General features: G+C 35.2%; 1 protein-coding gene across 4 annotated transcripts; it reads left to right on the top strand.

Moving 5' to 3' along the window:
- The first annotated feature begins 11340 nt into the window (after positions 1 to 11340).
- On the top strand, positions 11341 to 20329 carry LOC127076300 (uncharacterized). Of its 4 annotated transcripts, none has more exons than XM_051017916.1 (9): positions 11341 to 11688; positions 11879 to 12043; positions 13613 to 13787; positions 14244 to 14287; positions 16571 to 17521; positions 18387 to 18524; positions 19443 to 19733; positions 19841 to 19897; positions 20002 to 20329. In XM_051017916.1, exons 2-9 carry the CDS (start codon positions 11915 to 11917, stop codon positions 20164 to 20166), a joined length of 1950 nt encoding a protein of 649 aa, XP_050873873.1. In that variant the 5' UTR covers positions 11341 to 11688; positions 11879 to 11914; the 3' UTR covers positions 20167 to 20329. The 4 variants fall into 4 exon arrangements, with proteins under 4 accessions (XP_050873873.1, XP_050873872.1, XP_050873871.1 ...); XM_051017915.1 differs by having other exon boundaries at positions 16559 to 17521; XM_051017914.1 differs by having other exon boundaries at positions 11342 to 11688; positions 14229 to 14287.
- Positions 20330 to 20773: the final 444 nt, after the last annotated feature.

Raw genomic sequence — 20773 nt, 5'->3', positions numbered from 1 at the left:
TAAATACCCACCATACCTTTCTTCCTACATCACAACCATTCTATACAATCAAATACATTTCTTTTCTTTCCTATTACTTCTTCCAACTCATTCATCAGTATGGCGGGAAATCAAAATTTTGGAAACATCATCTTCCGATCTGAAGATGATAACTATCAAAGAGAGCAATTCGAGCGTTTCCAACAACGAGGTGTCACCTCTACCAGGTATCCTGATTCAACTTGTTTACAACAATTAGGATTACTTCAAGGTATCGAGTGGATGCTCCGCCTTGCCGATCTAACCTTTCTATGCACTCATAATCAACCTACCTACCCCTCCCTAACCTTAGAATTTTTAAGTTCATATGCGTACAACACTCCCACCGGTGAAGACGAGTACTTAACCGGTACCGCAACCTTCCGTATGTTCAACACCGAATACTCCTTATCCCAAAACCAATTGAGCACCATGCTACAGTTCCCTGTAGAAGGTCAGGTCCACCCGAGAATCCCTCCGAATTCCCAGTGGAACATACACGCCTTCGACCTATTTAGGAAAATATCTGACGTAGATACCAACAACTGGGATGTGCTCCTTGCTTCCCATATACATAACCCAACCATCCGGTACTTCATCCACATCCTGCAAAACACAGTTTTTGGAAGACCGAACAACAGCAAAGTCAACGCTAAGGAGTTATTCTTCCTCGAATGCGTCTTCGAACCGGATACTAAGGTAAACGCCGCCTCCTTCCTATTTTATCATATCCGCACCTTATGTGCTAGAGGCCGACAACCTTTTGTAATTGGTGGATTAATCACCACCATAGCACTTGGCTTAAACCTAGGGGACCGACTCCAAACTTTAGAATCTTTACCTCCCCTATTTATGGACATAAGCTACTGTCGGTCCAGCCGCCTAATCAAGAACAGGATAGGCGGAGGGTATTATCTTATGGTGAACAACCAAGAGGTCCAAAGCGTTGTTCTACCCAACATTGCCTTAACCGATGTCACCAATCCCAACCGCCATATCTATGATCTTAATGCTCCCGAAGCTACCGAGCCTTCACAAGCAAACCCGACCACCGACGAGTTTGAAGAAATGGAGCACGGTGATCAGATTCCTGCGCAACAGTCAGTCCCGCTCAACCCTTCCGATAATGCAGCTGGCCCATCCTCACGACGTCGTCGACGAAGAAGGCCTGCAACCAATGACGACATCATGGATGCTATTGATGGTATGCAAGCACAGAATCTCGAAATGATGCAAATGATGCGCCAAATGCAACAACAATAAGAAGCGAGGAATGCCATAACCGACCAGCGGTTCACTGATTTGCTTAGCAGGTTTGACAACTTAGAAGTACATCAGCGATCACCCGGTCCAAGAACAAGAGGCGGAAGGCAACATTGATTCCTTTTTCTTTCTTTTTGTATTTCATTTCTTTCCCTTAAAACATTGGGGACAATGTTTCATTTAAGTATGGGGGGGGGGGAAACCGTGTTCTTTCTATCCTCCCTTCTTCAAGTATGTACCTTTCTTTTCATTGTTATTTCCCTTATAAATTTTTTTTTTCTTATAATATAGATTTATTTTAAGTTAAGTCCCTAGTGTGAAAAATTTCTATTATCTATTCCCTCAAAAATTTTCATGAGCCATAACAAATATTCAACACACTCAGTAAGTATAAAGGTTGCTTATTTTATCAAACTTGAGACAAATTAAGACTAAAACTATTACCGCCTCGATACTCTAAACAAACCTCAACATGTTAGATCAGAAAGGCAGCTGTTATACAAGTCCCTGGATTTTTAACCTTATAGTAACCCCGAGTAGTTTATACAAGAAGTCAGCACCATCTTAATAGCAAACTACGTGGAGGGCCGATGAATATAAGTGAATGATTCCCAAAGTAACATAAAAAATATATATATATCAGGAAATGCACTAATTAAGTTAGGTGATCCTTACCAGATCATTTAATCTAAAGGTTGCAGATCATACAAAAGCATAATATGAAAGATCCATTATGAGTTGGTTCAGCAGGTATCTGGTACTGAACTTGGTAGGGCGGACTACGGTCCGATCCCCCGCAATTCGCAATGGACTAAATAACGAAGTTATCCGACTCATGTACCAGAGCTTCAAGCTAAAAAGGGGATCAGAATCACTAACCAGTCACTCCACTATGTGCGCGAAACGATAAAGGGCTTAATGTGATTTCGCTAGAATGAAAACGGGTGAAATAAGAGTAAAAGAACCAGGCTAGCTATAATAGCATGACTCGAACTGGCTTGCATGAGGTGAGATTATCTGATGTGGTAGCGGTAGTCCTTGCTGTCGAGATTAGACTCAAGATACTTCAAAACAAAATCTACTTGCAACCTAGTACGAATTGATGTGTGTTTTGGAATTTCATCTGGCTAAATTCTTAAAACAAGTTCTATACTGTATTTTGCTTGAGGACAAGCAAAGATCTAAGTATGGGGGAGTTTGATAACATGAAACTATATCACATTCTAGGACTCAATTTAATTAAATCATATTATTATTTACTTCAATTTATTTCATTTTATTCGATATTACTCGTTATTTTCTTTCTATTTATCTCAGGTAGTCTATTTGAAGCACAAGTGAAAAAGGAAGAAAAGGAGGTGAAAAAAGGAATGAAAAGAAGCAAATATCAAAAAGCCAAAGCCCAGCCCAAGAAGCACAGGCGATGCACCTGTGACGAGCGTCACAAAGGCTGTGACGAGCGTCACGCTTTGCCCACTTGTGTTACGAGCGTAACACATGGTGTGACGGACGTCACACCATTCTCCTATATTTTTGGCTTCAGAGACGTTGAGGCCTATTTGCACGCCTGACCATTTGCCACGTGAAGACCTTTGACGCGAAATACCTTTGGAAACAGTTACAACAAGTGACCAATATAAATAGTAACCTTACGGAAAACCCTAGAGGTTCCACGCTTCTTCGCTGTTTTCTCTTTTTCGCATTTTTTCTCTTCCAGCAGTACAAGCACATTTTTACAGCATTACTTTTACGATTTTTATATTGTTTCCTTTGCAATTTCTATTTTTCTTTTTTAGCAATTACTTAATTTTTCGCACAGTAGTTTCTACACCAGAAACTATTGTGTACCTTTCACTAGATCTAACCTTACGTTAGACCCTAGATTTTTATTCCTCCAATTTTATTTTCCTGCCCGATTGAAGAATTCAAGAACAAATCCAACCGGTCTGTGGTGGAGTGTTCAAGACTGCTATTTAATTACTCAGGTTCTTTAATTATAGTTTGAATTTATATATGCTTTGTTTTACTGTTTATTTATGTTATCTGCCTGAGATGAAATTATTTATGCATGCTGATTATTTAGATCTGTTTAGTATGTCTGGCTAATTCATTTAGGTGTCGGTATGTAGAGTAAGCGGAATGAAGGAATCAAAACTAAGTTGGTTTAATTAAGTTTAAAATTAAAATCACTCTTTTCATGGTCTCAATTTACAGGTTTAATAACAAGGTTTTTGTACGAAAGTAAAAGACATAAAGAAGTTAAAATCAATAGAACGAGAGTTTGAGTTTTTAACTGGACAGTGTAAATTGGACATTAATTCTAAATCAGGGCGAAAACAATTTTTAGAGTTAATTAAATTCTAATCTTTTTCAAAAAGTATTTTTAAATGTCGAATGTGAGGACGAGAGTTAAGCATTTGAATTTAATTATATAATCTAAGTCAATAGAGCGAGAGTTTGAGACAAGGGTGTTTAAATGATTAGTACTTTTCTTAAAAAGAGTTTCTACGGATCCTATTGTTTTCAAAGAGTGGTTTTTGACTTAACTAATAAGTGACAGCTACGTTAATATAAAATCATAGTTTATTCAACAAAGCGAGAGTTTGAGATAAGACTTTTAATCAATAGTGTCAACTGAAAGGATTTATTTTAAAACCAAGAAACCAACAAAGAATTGATTCCCTAATTACGACGAACTACATACCGATATCCGCTTATTAGATATTTAATTTAGATCTTATTTTAGTTTTAGCTTTTCCCCCGAACAATCAAAGTATTATCCGCCTTAGCTTTACGAAGTAACCTTAGAAAACAGTATATCGATTCATAAGTCCCTGTGGGATCGATATCTTTTAAAACTACGCGATAGAACTGTGCACTTGCAGTTTGTACCCCAAATCCGACTCATAAAGTCGCGATCAACATATACACATCCATAACCATAAATCATTCACAATTCAATAATGGTATACATTCACATTCATACAATATATTATTCACCAATATAGGCCAATCATCAAATATGTACACATAGATTTCATTCCAAAACGCACACAACATTTAAATATCAATTTTTTACTTTTCAAACAGTGTTAACCGGTTAACGCCCTGGGTTAATCGGTTAACGCAAAACAGAATGCGCTTCTTGGCAATTTTTAACAGTGTTAACCGGTTAACGCCCTGGGTTAACCGGTTAACGCAAGACAAAATGTAATTTTTTTCAATATTATAGCAGTGTTAACCGGTTAACGCCCTGGGTTAACCGGTTAACGCAAAACAGAATGCTGTTCCTGCGCTAACACGAAACAGAATGCAGATTTCCCCGCATTTTTCATCGTTGGAGGACTTCCGGACCTCCGATTTCGATTCCGTAAAAAGCTACACGTTCAGAAAATTATGACTCATCCAATTATATATTCATTCACAATTTTAGCATAATTTAATCATCATAATTCAAGAGTATTTATCAAGACCTAATAATTCCAAACCATGCCAATTAAGGATTTCAACCTAAAACATGTTCATACCCATTGACCAATCATACTAACCCATAATAATAAGGATTTCCCCCCTTACCTTGTCAATTTGATGGAAACCTTGTCTCCTCTCGCTTTTCCTCTCCTCTTTCTCTATTGCCTTCAGTGCTCAAGTGAATTCTAATTCTCACCTCCTTCACTCTTACTATTTATAATAGTATTCTGGGTTGGTTTAAATCATCTAATATTTATAATCACTAGGCCCAATAATACCTAATATTTAAATGCCTCTATTTAAATTCAAATAATTAACCACTCACTATGCACACTAGGTTAATTAATAATTATTTAATTACATCTCATATCAACTAAATAATTAATTACCACACTAATTAAATTAATTAATCCATTATTATACTACCTCACAACTGCTTAATTACTTAACACTCCAAATAATTAAATTAAAATATAATAAAAATAATATAATAATTAATTCCTAAAAATTGGGCTGTTACAACTCTCCCCCACTTAAAAGATTTTCGTCCTCGAAAATTCCTCAAACGAACCACTCCGGATATGATTCCCTCATCTTATTCTCGAGTTCCCAACCTGCCAATGGAAAATAAAACAAGCATCGACAGTGTTCTCACACACATGTCACATACTAGGGAACAACCTAATTAAACAACCTGGCCGGACGGACCGACCTGCTCTGATACTACTAATGTATCAGACAAACAGTATCGATCGTGTCAGATACACGAATCAAATACCACGGAAAACCTACTACTATTGACCAACTGGTCGACCATGCTCTGATACCACTAATGTAACACCCATTTTTCTACCCCAAATTATTTAGCACATAATCAGAGTAAACAAGCACGCATATATAGAAAAGGGCGTCACATCGACGTTTTCGAAACTTAAAACTTTCAAAAACCAACAATACACCTGGTCATTCAAAATAACACATTTCACTCATCATGAATATTCAAGCAATATGCGTTCGCAGCGGAAAATAAAGAATACTCATGTATTTCATAATATGATCCATGTCCCATACCATGATCACCTCTCAATAATCACTTCAAATAAAATAAAACAATTAATGACATAAAGCATATCAAAATAAGATATGAGTTCAATACCACTAATCTACCCAGTGTTACATGACCAGAGCATTGACTCATTACCTAAATTCAAACTAAATACGGAAACTCTCCAGCTATTCTTGAGCAAGCTACCGTCCACCTACTCCAGCAATACTACTCTGTAGTATCTGCACGATACCCATGTAAAGGTAACATTCAAACAGAAAGGGTGAGAATTCAAAATCATTATGAAATAGCATAATAAGGCATAATGAATTAAAACACAATTTAAGAATTCATCACACTTGGTATCATCACGTCAATAATATTAATCAACAATCATCTCACATATTTCAAACGTACATCAATACATGCATTCAATGATCACATAACAATAGACGACTCAATGCAAGACAATGTGACTCCATGCATGTGGTACCTCAATATGAACTCAAAGTTTCACCGCTTTCCGATTCATTATCTAGAATCCAAGCCACGCTTCCGATCCGGACAAGACCAAAGCCCTACGTCTGTTTCCAATTAAGGATCACCGTTTAAATACTACGCCTAATCCCAATTAAGGATTAACGTCTGCTACGTCTGTTTCCAATGAAGGATCACCGCTTAAATACTACGCCTAATCCCACTTAAGGATTAACGTCTGCTACGTCTGTTTCCAATGAAGGATCACCGCTTAAATACTACGCCTAATCCCACTTAAGGATTAACGTCTGCTACGTCTATTTCCAATGAAGGATCACCGCTTAACCACTTCCACAATGAAGTCAACCATGCTATGAATGAATGCACGCATACCAACACATATGCAATTAAGACCATCTATATACCGTCTTAACATCCCACATATCACCATGACTCATAATTGGTACATATACACATTCATCACAACACATCAATTACGATTACATATACACATCCATAACCATAAATCATTCACAATTCAATAATGGTATACATACACATTCATACAATATATTATTCACCAATATAGGCCAATCATCAAATATGTACACATAGATTTCATTCCAAAACGCACACAACATTTAAATATCAAATTTTCACTTTTCAAACAGTGTTAACCGGTTAATGCCCTGGGTTAATCGGTTAACGTAAAATAGAATGCGCTTCTTGGCAATTTTTAACAGTGTTAACCGGTTAACGCCCTGGGTTAACCGGTTAACGCAAGACAGAATGTAATTTTTTTCAATATTATAACAGTGTTAACCGGTTAACGCCCTGGGTTAACCGGTTAACGCAAAACAGAATGCTGTTCCTGCGCTAACACGAAACAGAATGCAGATTTCCCCGCATTTTTCATCGTTGGAGGACTTCCGGACCTCCGATTTCGATTCCGTAAAAAGCTACACGTTCAGAAAATTATGACTCATCCAATTATATATTCATTCACAGTTTTAGCATAATTTAATCATCACAATTTAAGAGTATTTATCAAGACCTAATAATTCCAAACCATGCCAATTAAGGATTTCAACCTAAAACATGTTCCTACCCATTGACCAATCATACTAACCCATAATAATAAGGATTTCCCCCCTTACCTTGTCAATTTGATGGAAACCTTGACTCCTCTCGCTTTTCCTCTCCTCTTTCTCTATTGCCTTCAGTGCTCAAGTGAATTCTAATTCTCACCTCCTTCACTCTTACTATTTATAATAGTATTCTGGGTTGGTTTAAATCATCTAATATTTATAATCACTAGGCCCAATAATACCTAATATTTAAATGCCTCTATTTAAATTCAAATAATTAACCACTCACTATGCACACTAGGTTAATTAATAATTATTTAATTACATCTCATATCAACTAAATAATTAATTACCACACTAATTAAATTAATTAATCCATTATTATACTACCTCACAACTGCTTAATTACTTAACACTCCAAATAATTAAATTAAATATAATAAAAATAATATAATAATTAATTCCTAAAAATTGGGCTGTTACAGTATATGGTAATTAGGCACTTGCTGAATATGCGCTGAAGTAGAACTAAAGAAATCATCAATTTGATCCATTTGTTGTGCCAATTGCTAGTAATTGTGGTTAGTGTGATGAACCAAAGGATTGAAAATCATGCCTATTTATTGTGTTAAATTGTTAAGCATTTCATGATTACTTTCATCAATTATTGTCTTACATATTGGAGAGAATTATTGGTTAAGGATGAAATATCTGGAGGAATATATCATAACCCTCCTGGTGGTTGTGCCATTCGACCAAGGTTGCTAATAGAGGACCCTGAAGCTAAGTATGGGTTAATAGGTGATGCAATAACCATTACATTATCTGCGTATGTAGATGCATTAGGGTGCAAGTTTGCCATCATCACAGTTGATATGCCATAAGGTTATTCCCTACTACTTAGAGGTAATATGAAATTCAAGGGGGAATGAGGCCTTTGGTCTCCTATCATATGTTATGTAGCCCAAAGGGTACTGGGCACACTTGTTACTTGTGGTAAGGATACCATAATTTCTAGTGATACAGTCGACGTTCTTATCTGACTTGTAATGGTAGGCATTTCTCCAACAGAAGTTGAAGTTCTGACATGATCGATCGTCGATCTGACTGGTTGTTCTTATGAGTTCAAAGCATTTTTTTAGGAAGGGGGAGGTTTATAGATGATGGATGTTCCATTTCAGGAAGATTCTTACCATTCCTCATACAGATACACACTCGACAACCGAAGCTATTTCATGAACGAAGCACAAAAAGAACATAACTTTTCTCCAAAAAATATTTTTTTCTACATAAAAGGGTCCCAATGGGTGTGCAAATTTGTTTACTAGTGTTTTAAGTAAACAACCACGAGTCTAGTTCACTTAAAAATTAACTCGAAAAATCTCAAAGACAATTTATATAAAGAAAAGATGTAAAGAAAGTGTGTGATCTGGGTTAAAAATGTTTGAATAATAACCAACTGAATGTAAACAGTAATCTTTGGAAAAAGACAATGAACAATGATCAAGGTAAATGGAGTAAATGATATTAAACCATAAATTCTTCGAAATACAAAAGATTTGCAGCAAATTTAAAGAATGGACGCAAACTCACATTTCTCACAAACTATTTCACTTAATGACTTATGTACTATAGTTCTATAGAGAATTAATGAGAATTTTGCTACCTCAACTACAATGCATAAAATGGTATAATATACTAGTTCTAAAATAACTGTCGACAATAGTCGTTGGTTACATGTTCGATGCGTGTCCTCCTTTGTGAGCTACTTTGCTCTAACTTGCTTCCACGTCAAACAATCATTGCTGAAAAACCAACAAACATGGTGATAACTGTTTTTTGAACACCTTGACTTACCTTACTGATAGGATACGATCAATCCCATAATGCTGAAACTTCTTCATAACACATAGTCTTTGGACTTGAAAATATCCAACTCTTTAACACTTAATAAGTGTCGACTTCGACGTAGTAGCAAAGAGTTGCCATGTGACTCTTTTAAAATTTTGAACATGTTTGGAAAAGAGTGTGATCCTAATCTTATGGATCTGCTCCTAAGACTCCTCCAAATCATTCTTGCCCTCGACTCCACTTAAAGCTTAGTCGAACCACTAGGTCTACACAGTCAATGTGTCGAAGCTTTAGGTTTAAACCTAAAACACTTAGCAATGTCAACATAGCTAAAATTATATTCCCAGGAGTACAAATATTGGACCAGATGTTTGAGACAACATGCACAACTAGTTTATGACAGGAAACCGAATTTGGGGATATATGTCATACACGATGTCTGGGACATTGTGTATTAGAAAGTAAAAACCAATTACACAACTGAGTTATGACAAATTAACTTATACAAGATGATGAAACAGAAAAACAATAAAGAGCATAAGGAATTGTTAACTAAATTCGGTGAAATTACACCTACGTCCGAGGACACTCTGTCCAAGAAAGAAAATACACTAGTTCGAATTAGTATAATTAGTCTTCTATGAACATTAACCCTATGATGTTTAATGTCTCTTCCTAATCCTAATGACTTTTTATTTAAGACTCCCCCTTGGGAACCCCTTTCACTTTCTCTCAATCACTAACCCCTAGTGATCAACTTCAACAACAACTCTAATGATTGTTGAATTTACAGCTCAACTAAGACAAATCAATAACTATGTTAAGTTACTGAAACATAGAGTGGTGTACACAAATAGATTCAACACTAATACAACATTAGCGTGGAACATCGTGTTTCATATGTTGCACCAGAACATCATGTTCAACATTAATACAAGAAATATTAGTCTGTTGACAAATACCAGAATTTATAACATACACGTTGGAATATCGTGTTCCACATGTTGCACCAGAACGTCCAAAGTAACTCTCTTCATATAAATCTTCGTTGTAGAGTAAATCTTGGACCAAATCCTCATTCAAGGTACATCCAATTCAATCTTCTTTGACTGAATCAAATTCAAATATTTTCCAAATTGATTTGGATTAACAAAACAAACTTCTTTCAAAAGAAAACTACTGCATCTTCTTAAGAAGTTAACAACACAACAAATCTGAAGAAAGTCTGAAGATAATCAAACCGCAATCCTTAGACAAAGATGTCATAAAATATTTTGCTTACAATCAAATCTTTCTGTCAAGCACTTAACAAAACCTTGGACCGAATAAATCTTCTTAGAAACAAATACAATCATGCTCAAATTTCTCCATGAAATCTAGCTAACATATCGAGGCCGGATGCTGAAACACATGTTTAAGTATCTTATTCCACATGTTACCTCTACATCAAAATACATCTTGTATATATGTTGTTTTTATCTAATGTAGTCAATCATAGAACAGCAGCAACTATGACCATCAATTTATTGATATTTCACTTAACTAAAAAATCCCAAGTAACACAATCCCACAAAACAGATATCCACTAAAAAGGTTCTTGACCCCAATACCTTAAAATAGACATGTCCTAGAAAGACATGATTAGAGTAGTCAAAATGCGAAGGATCGTCATATCATATTTTCAAGGTTCCTCTAACATTTGTCCTCTCATTCAATTATAAAACATAAAATTTTAAATTTTAAAAAAATCTCAAAACACCTCTATAAAAAAAATCTCATGTACATTATTCTAACTCTAAAACTCCCCCTTACCATCGCCAATAATTTAAACCTCAATACAACTATTGGTGAGCCATAACAAAAGAAAATCAATATCCTCAACCAAACTCACCAATATTAATAACATTTCACAAATAATTCATATGAATGATGGATTAAAATTATCATTTTATTTATTTTTATTCACAAATAATTCATATGAATGATGGATTAAATTTATCATTTTATTTATTTTTATTTTAAAAAATAAAATATTAAAAAAAGTAATAAAAAAGAAAGAAAAAGAAAAGTAGTACTAGTACTATACATTATAGCGAAAGATGATTTTTGAAAGATGTTAGAGACAGAGTTCCAGACAGAGAGAGTCCAAATAGCGAAACAGTATTCCGGAATCGAGTGCGAAAATTAAATTATACCTCACTGAATATTTCAAATCCGAAGCTAAAAACTCGCACAGCTTAATCAAAAAGCCAACCCAAAAACCACTCTCACCTACACACACCATACCATTTTTTTTTGTTTGTTGCAAAAATTACCAAACCAGATTAAAATTTTCTGATTCATTTCTCAGTAAATTTCATTTTCATTTTACTTATGTCAGAAGTTTCTTCAACTCGTTGGAATCGCTCACTCTCAATGTGATTTTTCTGCTTCACCACTGAGTCAACTCGCTCGCTCGCTCCCTCGCTCTATATGGTGTGACTCCAATTTCAATTTGTTTTTAATTCAGTTTTTCATTAACCTCATTATCGCATTTTCGTTGTTTGAGTAGCTATTCTAGTGAATTGGGGGTTTTGTGATTTTCTACGTGTGTGCAGTGAATTTTTTGTGTTGCTTGAGAATTTGTGAATTTTTATTTGTTAATTTGTTTTTCTTTGGTTTATAGATAGTGTAATTTTGAGGTGCATGTGGTTGATATTCAATGGAAACAGTGATTGGGGTCGATGATTATGATGATGGGAAGCTTGATGACAGTGGAGTTGATAGAAGCAGTTCTGCTTTGTCTTCGCCTAAACAGATTTCTAACCCGGTTGTGTACAAACTTGTTCGGGTATGTATTTAATTACTCACTGATTATGTTTGTCAATGTAATTTAGATTTGGATTGTTTAATCTAGTTTTGTATGCTCCATGCATGGGGGAAATTTTCTGTTTGAGGATATCTGTTCATTAGGTTTGTTTCTTGACAAAATTAAGATAATGGGAGATGTTATTGGCTCCCTAAGTGTTTTTTTTTGTTCTCAATATGCCATTACCCTCTTATGAATTGTTGAACGGTTATTAGGTGTATTTCCAATAACCTAACCTGTATACTAGACTAAAACTTGTAATCATTGTACCCGAAGTGTTGATATATTCTTTCTGTTTGTTTCTGTTTTTGTTTCGTTCGATTACAAAAAATGTTGAAAGCATCCCGCCTAATCTAATAACTAAGAAGCCCAAATAGATGAACTTAATAAATTCATCCACGCATTTTAATTAGAATGATTGCTTGTTATTCTAGTAGCATCACTTTTTTGTTTGCCCTTATTCTTTTTTTCATTCCAGAAATGGTCTGCAATCTACTGCAAAATAGTAAAATATCTAATAACTTTCAGTCTTCTTTTTTTGTAGTTAGTTTAGTTGTTTTATAGATTACCTTCTTTAATCACTGAGTTGCACTGTTTGTGAAATCGCGAGTTTGATCGTCCAATTGCATGATCATACGATTCAAAAGGGGATTTCCATGCTGTGATGACGTTAATACCGTAGTTTCCGAGATCAGTGGAATAGGTGGCAGGATTGTAGAAATCACTAGTCTGGTTGCTGCAAAAAAGTCCCTAATATGGGCCTAGTTTTTGGCAAAAACCTTTATTTTTATGTTGATGGGTTCAAGTTGGGTTTAGAAAAATATCCCAGTTTTAAAATTTCAAATAGAGAGTAAGCATTTTAGTTTTCTTCATCTTCCTTGTGATACAAATACCCTGTTTCCGGCAAAACACTTCTCTTCTTCCTCGCCTGCTTCTGCTGAAGCAGTGCCTCTGCCTTGCTCTTCCTGCGACACAGCCACTGTTTGCCATTGAGTGTTTCTCTTAGACGCCGTTGTTGTTGTGCGAGTTCCTCTGCGTAGACTATACATATGGTTACAAACATATGGTTATTGTTATGGTTTTGAACTTAATTTATGGTTAAGAACTTAGTTTAGTGTTGTGATTTATAGGTTATTTTCTACATTTAGATGTTTTTTTGCATGTGGATAATGACATAACTACATATTTAACATTAACTCCCTATTAGTAGGATCTTATAACCATGTTACGATCCTCGAGTTACAATCTTTCAACACCCTCCGGGTCTTACGTTGTGTTGTTATATTTAAGTGAATTGAATAGCGCACCTTTGTAATTTGGTTGAATTATATTTTTGTCTCTAAATTTTCTGTAATAAAATGAAATGTTGAAATTTGAAAATAGAATGTAATAAGTGGAGAAAAAGAATTATATTTGAAAGGTAATAATTTGGTTACATTATATTTGCATTCCCTAATTTTTTGTTTTATGGTTTTGCATTTTTGTTCAGGGATTTGTACTTTTATATAGGGTTTATTCATAATTCTGTGACATGTCTGACATGATGTCTAGGTTGAAGGTGATGGGAGGTTAGTGCCCGCAACAGATGATGAAGTAATGGAGGTGGAGGATTTTCTTGAATATGAAAACAGTGAAATGCGTGTTGTTGCAGACACTGGACAGAGTTTGGAATGCATATCAATCGAAAGATCATCTTCTGGGAAGCTTCGGTTGGAGTGCTCGGAAGGTGAATGCTCAATCTTTCAGTTGCAGAAATGGTTACTCATTAGCATATGTTGTACTGGTTACATTAGAGTCACAACTATTTTTCCAGGGATTTTTTTGCTGCTTAATATATTTTAAGCTCTGAAATTTGTCTTTCTTTTAGTTGTTTCATGTCTACAATTTGTGTGTTGGTGAATTGGTTTAGTTGTTTTATGTTATAAACAGCCTCCCTCTCTATTCACTGGCAATTTGTGAGCAATGTTGTCTGTTTGTGAAGCTGTTGAATGCCTGAAGGATTGGTTCTCTCACATATCACTTAAGATTTATTGTTGTTGGACACTTGATGTTTGCTTATTTTATACGGTTTTGACTGTTGTTAAGTTTTAGGAAATTCCATGTTAGCTAACTTACTTATTCCTCTTACTAATATTTTTTTCCGCATTTTCTTCCAACTAATACCCAGGCGTTTCACAATTAGGCACTGCAGAGGCAGATTTGGGGAAGCTAAATGCAAAGTTTCAGGTGATTGGCTATTTTTCTTCTTCTTTCATTCCGTCTGCCTTTCTTACATTTTGATTCCTTTTTGTTGTTTCTTCTGCATTATAAAATTTTAAAATGCACGAACTATGCTCTAGCCCATCATGATTCTTTTGAATGCTTGGAAAAAATTGGTGAAAGCAACTGAATGCGTTCTTCTATCAGATGATACATAATAGAGGAGTCGTATATATGATATTTCCTCTTTATTAATTTATACATGTGAATCAACTGAGCCATTGATGAGCATATTTGCAAGAAAAAGTGCTGCTCTCATAAACCGACTGTTTTTAATCTTTTTATGGAAGTGATATATCTGATGTTCAATTCAGTCATACGGGCTGTTGCACACAAATAAATGGCAAAACTGCATCAGGATTCTTTATCTCTTTATGTTCAATTCAGTCACAGGGGCTGCTGCACACAAATGGCAAAACTGCATCAGGATCCTTTAACTCTTTATGTTTTAAGTTAGTCCTATATTAGTCTTTTTTGTTTTTAAAAACTTAAACGATGTTGAACCAAACTTCATTTTTTCCTTCTATTTATGTTATCAAAAGTCTTATTTAATCATTAAAAAGGTAAATTACATATTCCATTCATCAAGATAACTTCTTAATCACACCGTATAATGAATTTTACAAGATTTAATCCATCAAATTAACATGGTCTTTTTGAGTTTTTATCTAAAGCTTTGACCTCGTTGTTGTCATCTAGGTTCTAATTGTGGTGTTGAGTGGTATAATATTACTTACAGTATATCATTCAATTCTCATGTACACAAATTTGTAACAAAGATAAGATTAAAAACAAAAGATGGTCCTCACTTGTGTAAATATTTTTTAAGATAAAGGACTTGTCTGAAACTTTAAGTTAAGTTAAAGGACCCGTGATGCAATTTAGCCTAAATAAATTTATTTTGAATTTATGCAGTAATCACTTAAAGCTTTTGTGTGGTAAAATTAAAATTTTCTTTTCTTTTGAGTTGATGGTGGTCCAAGATGTATTGGCTTCTCAGAAGATGTTACTGTTATACTTTTGCAGTCAGGATACATGTATTTTGATTCAGGAAAGATGAGTTCCTGTTGTCTCTTTCACATTTATGAAATTTACAATGCCATTATGTACTTTAAGCATACTGTAATTTTCCTTAATATTCTAATAACTTTTTTCTATAGTTAAGAAAATAAATTGATACTTAGTTAGCCTTGTATGTGGAATGTAGTGAGGCTGTAAGAGATAGTTTAAATCAGGGTTATCCATGGCGGAAAGCCAAAATCCCCTATACCAGAGGCATTGTGGCGTTGGTATAGCGGATTATGGTGGTAAAACCCACAATGTTGGTTGATATTTACCATTGCGGCGAGCCCAACAACTGCCACGTATATCCGCCAAGTGCCGCAATTGCGGATATTTGATAACACTGGTTTAAATGGCAACTTCATACATATTTTAATGATTAACTGACTACTCCCTCCGTCCCAAATTATAAGATGATTTGAAGAAAAAAATTGTCCCAAATTATAAGTCACTTTACAATTCCATTGCAACATTTATAATTTTTTTCCTAATATACCCTCAAGTATTTGTTATTATTTCTTCTTTCAACTCTTTTAATTTCTCTCTCCTATGTAATTATGAAGGACATTACTTTAAAGTCGTACATAATTTGTCTTTCCCATAAAGTAATAATTAATTTTCTTAATTTGTGTGAAATGCCCAAAACGTCTTATAATTTGGGACGGAGGGAGTAATATTTATCTTATTAAGAGTTATAGTATTAAATACTCTGTGATGCTTTAGTTTGGCAGAACTATGTCAAGTATTTGTTACCGGATATGATACAGGTTATGTATATTGCAGCTTGTGCATTTTTGACTAAAGAAAAATATAGTTAAAATAAGTATCAGGGACATGGAACATATATTTTTTCTTTGTCTAGAGTACATATATATGTGCTGGTTTGGGTTTCAATTTTTTTTACGTCTTTTACATGGGATCCGACCTCACTTAGTGCGATAAGGCTTCGTTGTTGTTTTACATTGGATAGTTTTTTATCCTTTACAATATTATATGTAGTTTTATTTGGGAAGTGGTTATTTGATCTCATATTTTCTTGATATCATGTTACAAAATTTCATTTTTCCTGGGTAATGGGTGCGTGGTTTTTGGTTTTTGGCTTGCATGTCTTCATATCCTGATATTTGTAGTATTTTGTTTTCTAGAGTCCTTCTTTACCTCTAAAGTTTCTTGTAGTATATTGAACAGATGCTGCAGAAGGTTAAACAGGAAGAGAAACTTCGCTTGTCGTCTCGATCACCCATTCGTTCTCATGTACAAATAGATAGCCAGTGTTCTGCTGATAAATTTCCTGTCATAAATGAGAAGGACCAAGAAGCACCTTCTATAGCATCGAGTTTAAATTATTGTCATAGTAACCAATCTGGGAGTATTGATCAGTGTTCCAGACCTTCAGAAGGAGTGATAGAAAGTGGATCATCTGCTTCTGCCGTCTATTCCCCTTTGAAGCCTGATTTTTCCATGACAGACGGAGAAATATGTTTAGACAAGCTGTCGATCAAAGAACTTCATGAACTGTTTAAAGTCACTTTTGGTCGGGAAACTACTGTGAAAGACAAACAGTGGTTAAAGAGGAGGATTGCTATGAGTTTAACTAACTCTTGTGATGTTTCAGCAACAACATTCACTATAAAAGATAACAAAATAAGTAGAAAACGGGAAGAAGAATGTTCTGCAAATGTGAATGCTGCAGCTGTAATCTCTGCGGAAAATATGGCTGGAGAAGGGGATGTCAAGTATGCGGATTCATATGCAGTGGAGGGTTACACGGTTGATGATATCCAAGTTGCTTCTGAAACAAGACTGGACAATCTTCATACGGAACATGAATTAGGAGATGAGGATCAGCAGAGAGAACAAAGAGCTGCGAAAAGAATGCGTAAGCCCACTAAGCGATATATTGAAGAGCTCTCTGAAAATGAATCTAGAGAGTACAATCCTAGGTCGTCAAGTTCTAATAGAAATACAGGACACAGACATGTTTCTCCAACTTCTTACATCAGGCCTGCTAGGAATGCTTTTCCGGAGGTAAGAACATTTGTCACCAGGTTTGACTCTCTTGGAGGTTCTGGTGTCCAAATTCCATGTGTTTCTCGGGTCCGAAGAAGCCGTCCAAGGAAAAATATCACGTCTCTTATGGTAAGTTATACTTTTTCATGTTCAAATATGCGACTGTAACACTTAGTATTATATTTTAGTCATAACCCCCTCAAAGAAGAATGGTTCTGATAGAAACTGGTATGTATAGTGAGTGAATTAAAGAAAGCAGAAATGACAGAACAATCCTCTGCAGAATTTGTCTAGAACAACAGTTCACATTATTAATACAGAATTAACATACTAGTACATCAAAGAAAGTTTAGAGAGACAATGATAGAACAAATATAAAGCAATTCCTATCCAAGAAATTTGAGAGTCTTGGTCTCTCCCTCCAAGAATTCAAAGCTTGGTCTCTCCCATCCAAAACCACTCAATAACTACCAATAATCAGTTTCTCCTATCCTTTCCATATTTATTCCTAAAATTAAATAATATAACTGCCATTAAAGCTTCTCATAACTGCCATTAGAAGAAGTTTAGCAGGTTCTTGTTCATACATTTGGTTTCATCCTTTGGCCTCTAGTTGTTCTTGAAATTAAGGGATTTATGTCGAGATGGAGGAAAAGAGCAAACTGAAACTGCATAATAGAATATAATTATAATATTTATACTATATCATGTGTTACAAAATACAGAGCACTAACCTGTGTTTATGCTAGTACAGCTCTCCTATTCTTAATCAAATATGGCAGCAAATCATGCCACATGAAAACTGTTTTAAGAGATTGGCTAAAAAGTTCTTAAACCATTTGATTGCATGTCCATATCTTTCTAGTAGTGCCTTCAACTCCTGTTGTGTCTTTTGCAGCAGTCTCTTGAATGTTCTGGAAATAACTGATATATGATAGTCCGGGAAAGTGTTTTTATTTTGTAACAAACAAAAAACATTATAATTTTGTTTCAGAAATTCCATCCAACTGGCATGGTTGAAGCTGCAAAATTAAGCAATAATGCCGTTAGCGGTCATGGTTCTGACACTGATAGTGAGATTCAGGAGAAAGTCTCAAAGCCAAGTTCCATGCCTGTGAAGATTCATCAGCTGGTAAGACCAACTAAGTCTCTGCTAGTGATAGAATGTATAAGTTGTTGAATGAGATTTGAAGTGCTTGAGTGAAATTACTCTCAGCCTTGTTACTTATAACCAAGTGATTACAATTAAATCTACAAAGAAATCCCTTGATTATAGGGATAAAACCAACAAACCTAATCATAGAGATATTTACTCAACAAGCTATAATGATTTAAAATACATATCTTGACTGTTATTTAAGGCAAAATGAAAGAGCATATGTATGTGTTTGTCTTTGAGTAAGAAGTTTATTAAGATAAAAAAGATGATTATCACTACAAAGGCAAAATGAAAGTACATTTATATGATTATAAATAATCTATAACAGTATCTGGGTGGTTATAGTGTTTAATAACTCTTAATCTGTCACAGGAATTGGGAAAAAACTGCCCTTTGAGAGGTTACGGCATGAATTGATTTGTTAAACTTTTTTGTTTTGGTTATGATGTAAACGGCTTCTAATATCCTTTATTTAACGCACAAGTTCAATGTGGTGACTAAGGAAATTGCTATTGCAGTTTGTTAATGTCAATATTTTCTAAGCTGTTTATGTTTATCAAATTTTTGTAAAGTTATAATCTCACTCTTTTGCCTTGTATGGGTGCTACTTTTTCTCCTGTGAACCCATGCCGAACCGCTTTGCAGTGTTTCTGATGGTGAATAAATTATGAGGGCTTTGATGCATCTGAGGGAAAATATTTTTGAGTGTACACATTATGCCGTCCTTCCGTGTTTTTGATTGGCGGCACAATACTTGTGCATCATCAAATATATCAATTGCCTCCTTTAACCTCATTCTAGTTTCTGTCACTGTAGCTCATAGGTAAAATGAGATTTGACAATATAGCACCATGATTTAATCATTTTTTTCCGGGTTGGTGTCTTTCTCAGTCTACTTCTGAATCTGGAAAAGAGAAGCAGTGTGCGATAATTGGCACAACTGAATCAAGGCAGGAATTGAGACCAAATAAGATCGATCCACCTAGTCATACTGCAGACAGCAACATGGTAACTGTTCCCACTGCTAAAGGTGGAATGAGGAGGAAACATCATCGAGCATGGACCCTTGCTGAGGTAACGAAATTGATTGAAGGTGTGTCACGTTGTGGACCAGGGAGGTGGTCTGAGATCAAACGGCAATCCTTTTCCTCATACTCACATCGTACCTCTGTTGATCTCAAGGTACTCATTAATAAATCCATATCTCGTTGACTTTTGATGATGTTAAACTTACAATGCTAGATTTTGGTCTTTGCACCTGCATGCATTTTACATTTTTTGCTTTATAGGACAAGTGGAGGAATTTGCTCAAAGCTAGCTTCGCCCATACACCTGCAGATGAGGGGGTAAGAGTTTATTCAGTTTAATCTCATAGAAGCAGATTAAGTTAGTTTCCAATATAAGTTCTGTTTTGATGGTTACTTACATTAGCCTTTTTTGTGTATGATAGATGAATTCGCGAAAGCATGGTACTGCTCCGATTCCTGAGCATATTTTAGTTCGAGTAAGAGATCTTGCAGCGATGAATTCTCAGGTTCCTCCACATTTCAGCTCAAGCAAGTTAACAACTGGTGCAGCAGCTAGTGTGCATGGAGATAGATTGGGGTACTTGTAGTGTTGTAAATATTACCAAACTATCAGGCTTCAAAAATGAAATAAAAATTAAGTTCGGCACTTCTTTAAATCAAATCCTTTTTCGACATACATGAGTGTAGCAATGTTGTAGGCGGTTGAGAGACTAATCAGATGTTTAATGCACTGAAAAAACGTTTAATTCTTGTCAGTTCTTCATTATGGCTGTTTTGATCGCTATAAATTGTCCTAAAATCAGTTTGGATAAAACAAATTGTTAGTGTGTATGGTGGCACAACTGGCCGCCCCATTTTCTGTCAGATGATGTCCTGAGGCAGCATAACAAGGAAGACGGTTTGATGAGCTTGGGTTCACAAACCTCCAGCAACACATACACAAACAAACCAGGTTTGCAGTGATGAAACTAAAGTAATGAACCACCCACACACACCCCACATTTACATTCCCAGGAATTAGAGGGAATGAGGATTTGGAGGTTTAGGTTGTGACAAGGAATTGGAAATTATCCAACAAACTATTGAGAAGGGAGAAAGGTTGAGGGAAAGGGGCTAAGAAGATGGGCTATGGACAAAAGTTGTTAAACTAATAGTTTGGTGTTATGACAGAGGATTACTGGTTCATGGAGCTCA

The sequence above is a fragment of the Lathyrus oleraceus genome, chromosome 4, assembly GCF_024323335.1.
Source record: "Lathyrus oleraceus cultivar Zhongwan6 chromosome 4, CAAS_Psat_ZW6_1.0, whole genome shotgun sequence".
NCBI classification, from domain to species: domain Eukaryota; kingdom Viridiplantae; phylum Streptophyta; class Magnoliopsida; order Fabales; family Fabaceae; genus Lathyrus; species Lathyrus oleraceus.
This window is presented reverse-complemented; position numbering and strand designations above follow the sequence as displayed.